The sequence below is a fragment of the Nomascus leucogenys genome, chromosome 1a (assembly GCF_006542625.1).
Source record: "Nomascus leucogenys isolate Asia chromosome 1a, Asia_NLE_v1, whole genome shotgun sequence".
NCBI classification, from domain to species: domain Eukaryota; kingdom Metazoa; phylum Chordata; class Mammalia; order Primates; family Hylobatidae; genus Nomascus; species Nomascus leucogenys.
Genome location: NC_044381.1, coordinates 96,817,369 through 96,833,263, shown reverse-complemented (window position 1 = coordinate 96,833,263; position 15,895 = coordinate 96,817,369). Strand labels below are relative to the sequence as shown.

General features: G+C 35.4%; 1 protein-coding gene across 1 annotated transcript in view; it reads right to left on the bottom strand.

Annotated features, from left to right (window-relative positions):
- TTC6 (tetratricopeptide repeat domain 6) overlaps positions 1–15,895 on the bottom strand; it is a 251,716-nt gene that overhangs the window by 135,150 nt on the left and 100,671 nt on the right. The window contains exons 7-8 of the mRNA XM_030813721.1: positions 14,419–14,537; positions 9,791–9,985 (exon numbers count right to left, since the gene is read on the bottom strand). Coding sequence (XP_030669581.1) covers positions 9,791–9,985; positions 14,419–14,537 — 314 coding nt within the window. The remainder of the gene's footprint in view (positions 1–9,790; positions 9,986–14,418; positions 14,538–15,895) is intronic.

The following is a 15,895-nucleotide window of genomic DNA, read 5'->3' as shown; positions in this document are numbered from 1 at the left end:
TTATACAATACACTGCATTCTATTCCATATGCCTTTTTCACAGGAGAGCATAGGCTTGTTTGGGAGAAAAAGTGAGACTTACTCACTTTCTATCTCCCCAAAATTTGAATGGAGTAGGTACTAAATAAATATTGTGGAATTTTGGCTGAGTAAGAAAAGCCTCACAGCCAAAGCCAGCCCCAGACTCTGCCCTGGGAAACAGAATCATTGGTAAGGCATGAGATGCTGGGTAGTTCTCAAAGTGTATTCCCTATCGAGCAGCATTAGTATCATATAAGAACTTGTTAGGAATGCAAGTTATTGAGCCCCACCACAGACCTAATGATTCAGAAACTCAGGAGCTGAGGCCTAGCCATCTGTGTTATAACCAGCCCTGAAGGTGATTCTGTGCACTCTGAAGATGGAGAACCACTAAGGTACTCAATCTTTCCTAAAACAGCCTAATCATAAGAATATCCTGGGATGAAATCAAATCTACACCTTCCCAGACCCCTTCTCTGAAGATTCTAATTCAGTAGGTTTGGGATAGAGCCTGGGAATTGATACACTTACCAAACAACCCAGATGACTCTTATCCTCAAGGAAGACTAAAAATCACTGCTAGAATGGAAAGAGTGAGCCTTTGGAATGAGGTTAAAAAACAGAATTTGGGCCCCTCACTGTGCTATGTTTCCTTCTTCAATCTGTTTTCTCATTTGCAAATGGCAACAGTGATTGAGTTTTTCAGAGTCAAATGTCTTAGAAATCATGTATGTGAAGAGGCTTGCACACAGAATATGCTAAGAAAGTGATTGATATTACAACCATTATAGTTTATGATCATTGAGGGAGTTGAATGAAGGAAACAAGCCCACCTCTCTCAGAGTGAAAGTTAAACCTCCTTTTGGGTCAATATTGGTCTCCCATGAGGCCAGAGAGAGAAATGTATTTCTGATTGTATGATGCTGTTAAAGAAGTTTGGAAAACATTTGTTCTAAGCTGTGAGTACTCTGAAAAAATCTCTGCACATATCTTCTATGAGTTATATAAAGGTGACTGTGAGCTACATCTTGTGAAGCATGGAGAAGGGATCTCCCTCCAGCAATCCTCCCCTACCTTGGTATGACCCTAACAGAGAGGTTCTCCGTTACAGCTTCACTATCTCTTCCTTAACAAATTTATCTTGCTCTTTGGTATACAAAAGCCTGAGAGAGGCTTCACAGGACGTTGCTCACAGTCACTCTTAGGTAACTCATAGAAGATGTATACAGGGAAATTTGAAGAGTGCTCACACACAAAAGTTTCATCAAAGTCAATCTCACATGCAATGATTCTATTCTAGATACCATTTTTTAAAGTGCTCATAGCAAACCACTAAACTGATTTCACAACCCACTCACTGGGCTGCAATCGACAATTTGAAAAACATTAACCTACAGAGAATGTTGTTTAAAAAGCAGACGCCAAGGTCTGGAAAAAGCTTTAGGTTTTCATCTTTTTGAAAATGTTAATCTACAAATAGCTTTCTTTAGTCTTTTATAATTTTTTTCTTTGAAATCTGCAGCAGAGGCATATGAATACTTCCTATGTTTTAAAAAGATCAGAAAATACAGTCCTGATAAAATAGCAAGTCTATAGAAGATTAAGTGTATAACTATAATTTTTTTTTTTTTTTACAAAACACGATTGGGGAGGGGGAAATTGTATTTTTAATCATTGTAACTTCATTGCTACATGCAAACAGTGACATCTGGTGGAATGATACTGCTTTACTTTTTTAAAAATCCAGCTTTCACATGTTGGCAGTTATGGAAACAAATTTTCAAATAATTCCTTTTTGGGTATTTCCAAGTAAAAACAGAAATACACAAGGGTAAACTCTTACCAGACACTGATAGTGCATACTGAAATGATTTTTTGTCATCCCAAACTGTCATACTGACGGGGCTATTTGTTCAAAGTGGATATAACAGAAATTTAAAATGAGGTTACTATTAATTCCAGTTCTATCTCTGCCACCAACTGTGATATAGAGTGCAAAGCTTTGCCTCAGTCTCCTTATCCATAATATGAGAGGCTTAGGCTAGGGAACTACTAAGATCTCTTATAACTCTGTTCAATGTACTTCTGTGACATGTATCACCAACTCACACCGTGATTCTTATGTTCTTCGGTGTAATACCTTAGGTCACTGCTTGGATTATGCAGCAAGAAACAAGGCCATGTAAGGGGTCAGGGTGGGGCCAGGATTAGACCTGATCATTGAGAAATGGCAGATGGTAGGGGAAGGTATACTGGTAGGAAATAAAAAGCATATGAGAAAGAACAGAGTATTACAAATGAAGTGTAACAGACCACAGGTCCTGGGTGTACTGTAATTAGAAAGGTCTAGCACGAGATGATGGCACATTTGGGTGGGGGGCAGCCAGTGATACGAAGTATAAAACCAGGCAATATTCAGAGACTGCAAAGCGTTCAGTAATTAACATCAGGGAAGTGTCCCGCAATGACCAAGGCCACATCCTTGGCCTAGAATCAAACCAGGATTTTCAGTTCCTAGGAGGGAACAAGCAGTAGTAAGATAAAATCCTCATCCTGAATAAGCAGAAGCCCTGCTTCCAAAATTAGTTCACAATTGGTCAAATACAAACCACCAAGGGCAAGTAAAATATGCTTCACACAGATTATCCAACTAAGGCTCCTCACATTCTTCCTAGATTAGGTCAAATTGGTCCTAAAAACAGAATGAGAGCGAGTATACAGAATTAAGCATAAACAGAAAAAATAAAAGGGCCTTTCACAATTACACAAAGCAGTAGAATATAATAAAAGACACATTTAAAATTATAAAGACCTGGGTTTGAATCCCAGCAGTTACTAGCTACATTAACATGGACTAGTCAACCATTACGCTGTATTTTTTTATTTGGGAAATAAAATGATTTTATCTACTACATAGAATTGTTATTAATACAAAATTATATAATAATAGTGTACTTCAATGCATTTTTCTATTAGAGAATTTTCCATTTTCTTAACAAATATTACTACCTTATTTGAAGGATTTGGATAAAATCTTTCAAATAAAAGCACTCATATATTTGATTTGTAAGCTATCATTAGTAGAGATAGTAAGTCAAAATAATTACTCATATATGTGTCTCTGCATTTGTATTTATATATATAGATATATATCCTCAAAGGAATATGTTATCAAAATAACATCTATAATGTCATTTTCATAAAATGTATGTATACATAATATATGTGTATGCACAGGAGAAAAGCTTATAGTAATCTACCATATAGAAAACCCGATAGGAAAAGGTCACCCTTATTACAATATTTTTAACTATCACAGAGAGAAACTATAGAGGCAAATTTTTCAGATCCTGTCCCATCCCACCCCCAGTGCCTTTCAGGATTCTGAGTGACTCAACTGCTAACATAAACCTGCATCTCTGGTTCTCCTACTTAAGATCTGAAAGTACTATTCTAATACCTCCAAGATAAACAGTCAAAAAATGCTTGGTAAATCTATCCAATATTAACTTTGGGTAGCCAGAAATAACTTGTCTTCATTCAAAGTTGAGTACACAGAAAAACCCAAAATGATTTCTCTGAAGACAGTCTCCAAACTACGAAAACGAAATATAGCATTCAAAAAGTGACAGAAAGAACATCCTTTTGGGAAAGATTTATTATAGGAAACAAAAATATTTTAGAAAGATTCTGCTTTGTGTTCTTGAGGTAATAAAATTCAGATAAAGATGATTTTCTTAAGAGACTGATAGAATTTAGAAAAAAATCTGTAAATGCCATAGTAGTCTCACAATGGAAATTAGAAGGACTTTTTAAAATTTATACCACAGAAAATGAAACCACTGAAGTACAGAGGTTTAAGAGATAAATTTAAGCAAAACAATGATAAATATAGAGGAAAGATAGTGAAGATCCAACATACAGCTAACTGATATTCCTGAAGAAATGCACAAAATAAGTAGAATAGAAACATTACTCAACATAAAACAAAAAAGTCTTATACTGAAATATAGTGAACTATATTTGCATATAAGAAGGGCTTTCCATGTACCCCCAAAAATTAATTAGAAAGCAATCCACTCTCAAACATACGCTAGGGAAATTGTTCATTTTAAAGCAAAACATCAAATTCTGTAAGCATCAAGATGAGTAGGAGAAAAATATTACATGCAAATAAATGAAAAACAGGTTGGCTTCAGATTTCTGTCTCACAAGATTAGATATCGGATAATGATACAAACAAAAACACATAGGCAAATGCTGACAGATAAAACAGATTATAGGAAATAGCAAAGAAGCAAAAACGGAAAAAGAGAATATAAAATGACAAAAATAATACCAAGTACATCTGATAGGACAATAAATGAATATGGGGTGACCCAACTTATTAGAAAAAAACCTATCACAAAAAAAATTCTGATAAGCTCAAAAAATATTTAAGTCTATGCAATCTACAAGGGACACAACTAAGACAGACTAAAATGAAAATGGAAATATATGCCATATAAATAAAGCAAAAAATAAAACAAAGTAGTTTTCACTTTTATGGGTTAAGTGTACAATGAAAACAAAAGGATCACAATTAACAGTTTCTTGAATTTTCTCCCACACACACAGAAGAAATTGTTTTATATAATACACATGTTGTTTCTGAATTTAGTTCTAACCCTTTCAGAATACAGAACTCTACCTCACTCTTTATTATGGTTGCAATGCATCTCATTATTGAATGCACAATTAAAATTCTTCCACGATGGACACTTAGGTTACCTGTTTCCAGCTTTTAGTTATTATAAAAAGTGATATGATGAACATCCTTGTGCATTTCTCTTACCAATTGATAGTTATCAGCACATAAATGGCATTTAAAGCCGTGGTCCTGGATAAGATCACCTTGGTAAGCCTGGGCACTCCAATGTTGAGAAGTCAAGAGATGAGGAGTCACCAGGAGGAGGGACTGAGAAGCCATCCCCAGGGAAGCAGGAAGATAGCCAAGAAAGGAGTGGTCCCTGAGGCCAGGGATAAAGGTGACTTCTGGAAAAGTAAGTGATCAACTGTGTCAAACACAACTGAGAAGACAAGGACTGTGATATATTAAAGCAAACCTGATCATGTCATTCTTCCTCAGAAAACCTATCAGTGCTTTCCCAATTCACTGTGACTAAGAATCCCTCCCCCAAGCACTCACACGTGCCCTCACACACACATACGGGGTAACCATAAAATCCTGCCTCAGCTCTAGCTTCAAATGTATCACTGCTCTTCCTGTTCTCTAACACTGGACTTACTTCCAGTTATCAGATGGATTCCAATTGTCCACAGCATGAACTCAAACTTCAAAGTGTATACAAATTTCCTGCATTTCTAACAAGTTCCCAGGTGATGGTGATGCCACTAGTTTGTGGACTATACTTTGAGTACAAAAGACCTAAAACATTCTTTTCCCTCCTCCTTCCTATCTTCTATCCATCTTTCAGGTTTCAATTTAGGTATCAATCCTCAAACCTCCCCAGATAATCAGGGACTCCTCTTACATGTTTCCGTAGCACTCTGCACAACTCTATATTAATTGTCGCATTCACAGTAATTAATTCACCTTTCTTTTCACTGGTCTCCAGGTTCCCTGAGGGCAGTGATTATGTTTCTCCTGTTTGCAGATGCCTCTCTAGTGCCTACCTCTGTGCCTACCACAGAGTTAGGCATATCATTTGATTACTCGGATCAATATTTATTGACATGGAAAGATGTTTACACATAAGTTTTTAAAAGTAAGGTTACAAAACATTACGCATATAGTATTATTCTAGTTTTGTTCTACATGATTTATTTGCAAAAGGAAAAGTCTGGAATCCCATATTTAAGAATGTTAACAGTGTTATCTATAAATGGCAAGATTTTGAGTAATTGTTTTTCATTTTTGCATTTGCTTGCATGTTTTTGCATATTTGTTAAAATGTTTTTATTGTTTTTTGTAATAAAATAATCAAAAATGAAATTAAACATTGAATTTTGACACTTAACCTTTGGTTTTTCCATTGTTGCTGCTGTTCTAATGTATAAAACTAACGATCTGTCCACATATTTTCCAAAAATTGACCAGGAATTTCTTTTTTAATTTGAAGCCAACTAGAGGGTTAAGTCTGGGATTTATAGCCTGGCATTGCTCACCACCCAGGAGCTGGCTATAAGGGATGCCTGATTTGAAAAGGTCAGCCAATGTTTGTAGGACAGCATTTTTGCCACCAACTCTGTATTGATTGTGAATCAAGGAAATACACAAGCAGTTTTAGATAGACAAATCAGTGAAAAGGAACAGAAATCCATAAACAGACTCAATAACATGTTGGAATTTAAGGTATTTGAAAGTTAGCATTTCACATCAGTAAGGAAAAGAAGATTCATTGAATAAATTATATTTTAAAATTGTTCTTCTTATCAAAATAAATTACAAATAGATTAAATATTTCATTTTTTCCAAAGGAAACCAGAAAGTTACTAGAAGAAAATATGAGACAATACATCAAAATGTAAACACATAAACACCCTTTCTAAGATTAGCATCAAGACTAGAACACATAAAAAAAATTGCTACATTAAAAAAATTCTGATAGCATAAAACACCATAAACAAAACTGAAAAGCAAACAACAAATTGAAAATATATCTGTAATATATACGGCAAATAACTAAAATTTTAATATAAAAAGATCATTTACAAAACAATACAAAAGAGATAAATGACAACTCCAGATCTGGTAATTCTCAAAAGGAAAAAAGCAAATAACCCAGAGAAATCTAAAAATATGTTCAACCTTACAAGAAATGGATAAAAATAATAAAAGATTAGAAAAAATTCAAAAAGATTAACAATCATAGTTTGGCAAGGGTGTAAGGAAAAGAACAGTGTCATAAATTGGCATAAACAGTGTCGCCATAGCTTGGTTATAGTAGTAACTATCTGGCCAGGTACTGTGGCTCACACCTGTAATCCTATTATTTTAGGAGGCTGGTGCGGGAGGATCACTTAAGGCTAGGAGTTCGAGACCAGCCTGGTCAACATAGTGAGACTCTATGTCTACAAAAAAAATAATAATTAGCCTAGTGCTACTCAGGAGGCTGAAGTGGGAGGAGCCCAGGAGTTCATGGTTACAGTAAGCTATTATTATGCCATTGCGCACGAGCCTAGGAAACAGAGCAAGACCCTGTCTCTACTAAAAAATTTTTGTATAAAGTAGTAAATATCATGAAATAATTTAAATGTTCACAAACAATCTTGAATGAAGAAACTCAGGCTATAGAATGTCATGGGTGGTTTAAACAAGTACATATACAAGAGATGTCTGAAAGGCTATTCACCAAGTTGTTAACATTAATCTAAGTCTTTAAATACCTTTAATCATTGCCCCTACTTTAAAGCCTCAAATATAAAATTCCACACCAAAAATTTGAACTAAATGTCTATAAACTTCTCTATATAATATACAAATCATTTTTAAAGCAAAAATAAGGCCAATACAAGATATTTGTATAGTTCTCATCATAATTACTGTTTAGCAAAATAAGCGTAAGTTTGTTCAAATAAACTTAAGTATATACCCTTCCAATTCCATTAAAATATTCTTGGTGTTTGCCATAAATAATGATTAACAAAATTGGAAACATTAAAACTATACAACCACAACTATTACTACCTTTGAAGTTAACTCATCATTGCACAAAAAAATGCAAAAAGCCATCAAATGAAAAGGTATTCATTTTGTTTACAGTTACCTTTCTTGAGAACACTTGGTAGTGCAGAAAAAAATTATACATTTCTCCGAACTTGTAGACTCAGCAGACAGATATATTTTGAAAAGGTTAAGCTATGTTTAGCAAGGTAATCCTCAAGAAATAGATGCTGGAGAATTAAATATTCAGTACTTAAATTAACTTCTTATTTGGTACTTAGGAACAAATTGCCAAGAATTATCCTCATCAAATAGAACGTTTATTGACTCTTGGAAAAAGAAAGTGAGGTCTACTTGAAGAAAAATATTTTCAGAATTCAAAAGAAACTAGCATTTCTAACACATTGCATGAATAATTAAAGCTGTAAGTCCTCCAAATGATGCTTCGCTTGCGTAGTGCTAATGGGAATGACTCAAAATAGTAGAGTTTCATGACTACTATATTACGTTTATGTATTTATTTTCTACTCCCAGCTTTAGGCTTTAACATATATTCCAAAGAATGGCATGCTGAACTGCTGTTTTCTATTGGAGACACTGGAGCAGTTCTGAAATTTCAAAAATTCTTCATATACAATTTTTTTCAAAAATTTAATTTGATAAAGCAAAACTAAAAGACTTTAGATGTATAAAATTATGATTGACAAATAAATCCTAAAAAATTTTTTTGCCTACATAGAAAACAAACATAAAAATGATCTTCTTTTAGGGATTCAAATAGAAACTAATTGTGATTTCTAATCACTAGGAAACCAGGTAATTTTTAATTTATGAAAGGATGCAGTAGCATTGCAATTTTTACTAGAAGTCAAGTTTGAGAAAATGCATTCAAAATATACCATGAAAAGTATGGGTACTAATAATTTTGTGATAGTGTCATTAAAAGTGATCTTTTAGAATAGTATTCTCATATACCTAGGATAGTTAAATTACAATGCTAAAAAAGTTTCCATTTAACTTAATATTTAATATTTGTAATAGTCTTAAAACATGTAGTACATTTTTCAGTATTTTTACTATGGCTTCTGAAAGGCGAGAGACTGTACAGCAAGCATTCTCAATGGGCAGGTGATATCCCTCGCAGGAGGTAAAAATTGGTGCTTTGGGTGGGGGGAGCACAGTGTGATTAAAGCTTGCTCTTTTTATTTATAAAGCACATACATTCATACAGTATATAAACAGATATACAGTATATCTGGCATATTAAAATTTAATCAGGAGGGGTGATTAGAAAAAAAAGCCTTAAAATTCTCTTTAAGTGGGTGATAATGGAAAGGCTGAGAAAAACTGAGTTAGACAAACCTGGATTCTATCACTATCAAGAGGTAAGAACTTCAGCAAGCAGCCTGATATCATGAACCCTAAATTTCTTCACGAATAAAATGGAAATTACAACTTCTCCCTTACAGTTGAAGATTTAAATAGGAAACATATGCAAAGCATACAGCACAGTGCTCGGAATATAGTTACTGCTGCATAAACATTAGGTTCCTTCCCTTTTCTCCTTTCTTTTGAGGATGCTATAAATTATATACTCTCCACAAAAGAATATGCAGATTCCAAAGGAAGGTGAGACCCAAGGAGAAGGAGAACGAACCCCAAGAGCAACGACTTTTGTATGTGATCCCAGGACCCAAGTATGCCCAATGATGGTGAAATCTAGTTCAAAAGACTGGGTCCAAGTGTCAAATCTGTGATTTTTTAAATTGTCTATGTGTAGCTAATTGCTTAAATTTTATTACTCTCAATTTCCACATTTGTGCTCCAGAGTTGTGACGACAAACAAATGAGATCATGTATGTAACACTCTGGGAATACTAAAGTTACCTTACAATTGGGAATGGGTTCATGTTAATATTGTCAGGAAATGGAGACACAGACCTAGACTGTACACCTGAGGAAGCAGCAGAAAAAAACAAAAACTGCTCCCTCCTCTTTAGTGTCCAAGAACAGAATCAAGTCTTTAAAATCTAGAACTCAAAGGCAGGATTTATATGATAGTTTACATTTAGCTTAAAATCAAATTACCAGTGGAACTCTTACCTATCTGTTTGTTCTTCATCTGTAAAGCGATCATCTAAGAAAGAGGTTCCAAATTTTCCAAGCAGGGTATCATGGCCTTTCCTGTTAGCAGTGTGATACACTCGAGAAGCCAGGCTCAAGTCAACAGGCAGCCCCTGGGCTGGGATGGTGGTGCACAGATCATGAAGGCGCGGCATGGAGTAGTCTTGTGGAATTCTGCGACAGAGAAAAGAAAGTGAGCTTCTTTCATCATTTTGTGGCCTTTAGGTATAAAGTACATTTATACTGACAATTTAGTTCAGGTTCTAAAGACATGTATAAATGTATGAGATCTGATTTAAAACTATAATAATGGTATATAACAAATTTAATATCACAATCTCAGGCCATTGTCCAGAGCTTTAAACTTGTATCTAACTGCCTGCTGAATAGTTCAACCTATACCTCTACAGACTACAGTCTACAGGCATCTCAGGATCAGCAAGTCTAAAACCAAACTCTTTATCATCCCACCCCAACCTCTTCTCTCCTGAATTCTGAAACTCAGTCTGTGGACACCGTATCCAGCCATCACGTATTACTCCTTTGCTACTCTGCTCAAATGCTAATGTCCCTAAAGAAGCGGAATAATATAGGCAGGGCATTATCCATTAACTAGCATTGAGAGAACTCTGGGTCTCTCTAAGTCAGTGTGGCATTTCCTTTCCCACTCTGCTTAGACTTGCATCTCTCTTCTGTCTTTCCTAAGTAGAGAGGATGACATGAAAATCTGGTTTTTGTTGTTGTTGTTGTTGTTTTTGAGATGGAGTCTCACTCTGTCACCCAGTCTCAGGCTGGGATGCAGTGGCACAATCTTGGCTCACTGCAACCACCGCCTCCCAGGTTCAAGTGATTCTCCTGCCTCAGCCTCCTGAGTAGCTGGGACTACAGGCTTGTGCCACCACGCCCAGCTAATGTTTGTGGTTTTAGTAGAGATAGGGTTTCCCCATGTTGGCAAGGCTGGTCTCGGACTCCTGACCTCAAGTGATCTGCCTGCCTTGGCCTCCCAAAGTGCTGGGATTACAGGCGTGAGCCAATGCGCCCAGCCAAAAATCTGCTTTCTTAATCCCCAGTGCCACCTGTCATCCAATCAACAAATAATTATTGGGCACCTACTACACGCCAGATTCTGTGCTAGGTCCTCTACACACATTTTCTCTAATTCCCACAATGAAGCTGTATTGGAGGTATAATTATCCTTATTTTGGGTAGGTCACAAAATTAGTGGGTAACCGCTGGGATCCAAACACAACATTACTGGCTATTGCCCACATTTCTTGCCTATTAGTGACTTCTGGGTGGAAGTGGCCCTTCTCCAGAAGTACTCCATCCCTACCTTCCTATTAAAGCTTACACAACCAAATGACCTTCTTTTCATCCAATCCAATCCAATCCAATCAGCTTTAGATCTTTAGGTCATGTTCTCTTCTGACCCCTAAAACACAGCTGAGAATACGAATAACTTGTTGAAATTGCTCTTCCTTCATGGGCCTTTAAAGCTGCAATATCCCAGATTACCATCTACCTCTCAAATTCATCATAATCTGACTTAGTCATTGGTTTTCCTTCTCCAGTTTCCAAACTGGGTGTACTTCTCTTTGTACATTGGAAAAATCATCTTTAGTGTTACAGCTATTACCTCTGTGCTGAGAGCTCCCAAATCTTACCTCCAATATCACTACCTCAACTAGATTCCTCCTTTTGAAGATAGAAAACATCTTTGACCCCTCTCTCTTTCACCTGCACATCCAATGCAAAACTGAGTTTCTCCCCCACACAGGGTTGCTCAGGTGTGTTCCTTCTCCATCCTCACTGCCAGCATACCCTTCATCACCTCAGCCTGCACAGGCAGTCGTTCACCAGTTGGGATGAGCACTGCAGCCTCTGTCTATTACCCTCTGCAAAATTCTACCAGATTGATCTCCTTTAAGTGCTCCCTGACCCAGCACATTGATTGGTTGTTGCTTACTGCATTTGTCTAACTTCCTTTCTCTATGTTTCAAGGCTCCTAGACTTTGGACTTACTTCTAGCATAGTGATTAAGAGTACAGACTCTGGAGTCAGACTGCCTGGGTTCAAACACTGTTTACAATTCTCACTTGGTCATAAGCAAGTCAATTAATTTCTTTACACCTTGCCCTGGATACAGTTGCTTTAAGAAAGAAGAGTGAATGCATTTAGAACACTATCTCTCACATAGCAGAAGTTAGCTGTTCTCATCAGTTTCCAGGACAAATCACAGAGCTACACCTGTCAGTCCCTTCAGTTATGGATACAGTGCTGTCTACTCTTTTGTCCATGTCTAAATATTCTTCAAACAAGATCTCAAGGACAGACTTCTCTGCCAAGTTTATCTTTTTTTCTTTTTTACAAACTGTCTTTTTTTGTAAGTTGCTCTACTCTTCTGTCACTCATTTTAACCTTTATCTAGAGGGTTAATGCTGGTCTGTCCACTGACCACTCGATATGGCTGGCACTGATTCAGAGATTAGCATGGTGTAAAGAATATAGACTTTGGAGTTGGCTGGGCCTGGATCAGGATCTTGGTTCTAACACTTGCCAACTGTATTACTGACTTCTCTAAAAGTCTTCTGATAAATGAGGATAAAAATCCCTAACCCTTGCCTTTATAAGAACTGATAAAAATAGAAGATGTGTAATTCCCAGTCTGTAGAAATATCTCAAGAAATGGTTTATTTTTAAGGTTGTTACTATTATTTTGCACTACACAGCACCTCACCCATTGCCAGGCCCCATACGTACACTATTGAATCATTAATACAGAGTGGTCTATGGCATTTCCAAAAGAGTGTAGGGCCTAACAAAAATAGGATATGAAATGTGTTCATGTGAAAGAGGAAAAGAGAGGTAAGTCTAAACATTTGGAAATGCCTGAGACAAAGAGACCTAACTGGAGGAGTTAAAGGGGGTGTCCAGAAAGCCAGGACTCCCAGGTACTCTGGGCTCCTAACAAAGGGCTTTTAAAATAGAGGGGAAAAAAAAACGTATGCTCTGATGTCAAGCTCACCTACACCATCATTCTACCTGAGACAGGTCCTGGCTAGTGGAATGTGTTTGAGATTACATTACTGATTTTCATATTTTCTTTAAAAAGCATCACAACCAATCTGAATTCCGATGTGCCCATTATAGTCTATTAACATTAAGCTGCAATAGATGTTTGAATTCCCAAGAATACAATTTAATTTGAGGGCTAGTGAGAAAATTTAAGTTGAAAATTGATTAAAGAAAAAGGAACAGTAAATAAAAGCCTTTCAGAAACATTATCCCAAGATTCTCTTTTACTATATAATTTTTAAAAATACCAGACTTTTATTCCTCTGCATCTCATTCTATTTCTCACTAATGAAAATTTATAATTTTGTTTTAATGAATTAAAGCAGTACTATATATATATCAATAAGATCTACAAATATTTTTGGCATGCTCACGAAAGGCTGTGTGTTTTTACAGCACACTCTTCTTAAACAGGACTATTTGTCATTCTTTGAAACACTAAGACATAAAAAAGAAAAGACTCTGACTCTGTGTGTGGCCATACTACTCTGCTTAATGCACTAAATGCAAGGTTTTTTAGAAAAAGAAATCAAGAAGTTTCTGCTTCATTGATAATCTGACAGTAACTATTTATTGAAGGTAAAATACTTGTTGTCTGCTGTCACTATTTGTTTTAATACATAATCTTGCTAACTAAATGAGCTTAAAGCAATGTAGATAAGCAATGGTATGTACAGGGTCACTTAAATGCCAATTTGACTGTTTCATAAACTTTGGAATTCTTTTCCCATGAGTCTATTCTCAGCTACTAAATTGTGAGTAATATCCATTTACAAAGTTTGAGCTGGCCATAAAAAGGTTGTCTTCCATGTCCAGCATACCTTTCAGTTCCCTAAGCAACAACAAAAGCTAATAATTAAAGTTTCTTCAAACCCCAATTAAGAGTTAAATGAAGAAGAATCTAGAAGAAACTAACCCATAAAAACTTAGTGGTGAAATAAGGAGAAAATCAGAGTTTCAACAAGGTGACTAGCAAAATGTAAATCATAATCTAAATTGCATTTCCACACTATTATTTAAAATTGTGGTTGTATTCCTGTGTAACGAGAAACTCCATTAAAATTATGGATGTAAGGATGAAGCATGATATTAACAGTAGAGAAAAATAATGCCACCTAAATTACCAAACAGATGGCTTATGCACATTTTGTGTTGGCTTGTTTTTTATTTTATCATAACAAAATTAACCAATATAATAAGCAATTGATCCAAATCAGGCATTACAGTGACCAAAAATATTAAATCTAACATGCTAACATTTAATTTTCTTTAGTCTCACATTTACTTTTTTCCAGCTATTGTTACATCATGAAAGTAAGTACATTTGTCAAAAACAAAAAAAGAAAAAAGCATAAAGTATAGCACTAACTGTAAAATCGGCCACCAACTTTTCCTGTGAGAAGGTTTAACTTGGCTCTTATATATGAATTTCTAAAACATTTAGTTTTCTTTTTTAAAAATGTATTTTCATGTCTCAATGCTACTGAATAACTCCTCTTCCAATAGAAAAATTATAAATTTAAGAAAATTACTTTTTATGTAGTTTTTTATCACAAAGAGGTTTTGAAGACTTTCTTGGTCTCAGTGATTTACGTTTCTGCATTCGCTTAATTTCTTTTCCTTCAATTTGCAAGAATTCTGGTGATTTTGCCTTTAAGAAAATATAAAGTGTGCAGTTAAGGGAAGATGTAACATGAGAGTTAGATCTTTCTCTCATATTTAGTAAGTCATCTAATATTTAAACTCCAGATTTCTATGTATATGTTATAACAGAATGCTAAAAGTAAATTGATAGTTTCCTCTAAATCCATACCCAAATTTTACAAATATACCTATACAACAATAAAAATATTAGTATCATGTTTATTTACAAAATTTTTATTTATTACCTTAAAATTATTGAAGAATAAATATATTTTCCCTCCATAAGTGCATTCTTCTTTATTGGTATTTGTAATAAAACTTACCCTTATTTCCTTAAAGTTTGGCATGACTGCTGGTTACAACCACAAGCTAAAAATAACTTTAGTGTTTTATATTTTTGTTTTGATCAGTTTATCAGAATAAACTTCTGCAGAATTCATGGTAATCATTCATGTAAAGATATTTTCTCTGTGGGTTTCTCTATATATTTTTGAGATTAGATTTAAGGAAGAAATCAGGGAGGCCCTCCTTGGGAAAAGCCATGGTTGAATAAGTAGAAGGTAGCCAGATGAAAGGAAGTTAATTTTTTTATGCTAGGTAGGGTTTAGGTTTGATACAGTAGTAAAGAAGGAGCTATTGCAGCTTCTTGGGTGATGAAGTAATGAAGAATAAAGAAAGTTCAATGAATACAGAGCATTCCACCTAACCATCTTGGTAATATGAATTTCCTGTACAGTATTTCCAGAAAGTGGTCATGACCTGGCTGGAACATGGTCAGGAGTGGAGAACTTGAATACATATAAACTCAGCCACTTTCTCTTTGAAAGTCTTCCAGTCCTGGAATTTTTTGCTTGTTTCTTTATTATTGAATCTAACAATTTTCATCCACCAGTCTCAATTCAAACCTCAGGAACCATACAAGCACAATCTAGCTCTCAATTGTTTGAGAGACAGACAAATATTAGAATACAGTTTACTCCCCTGGGCCTGCTTTCCCCTCAGATACACATCCCCAGTCCTTTCAACTCTACCTTATATGACATGGTTTTGAAGTACTATGCTTAGTCATCCTCACTGCTTTCTTCCAAATAGTCTCTAATTTGTCAGAACTCCTCCTGGGGTTGGACACCAGGACGTGAATATAATATCTGAGGTGTGATATAATCAGATCAACCAGAAAAAGAGATGGTATTTGTCAAACAATGCGAACTATGATTGCATGTGGCTTCATCACAAAACTACACTACAGCCTAAAACACTGAAGTTTTTCACATTTGCTACTAAATCTTGTCATCCCATATCTATGCACTTACTTTGTGGATCCTAAGGCTATCCTAATTAAATTTCATCTGAGATCTGACTCAT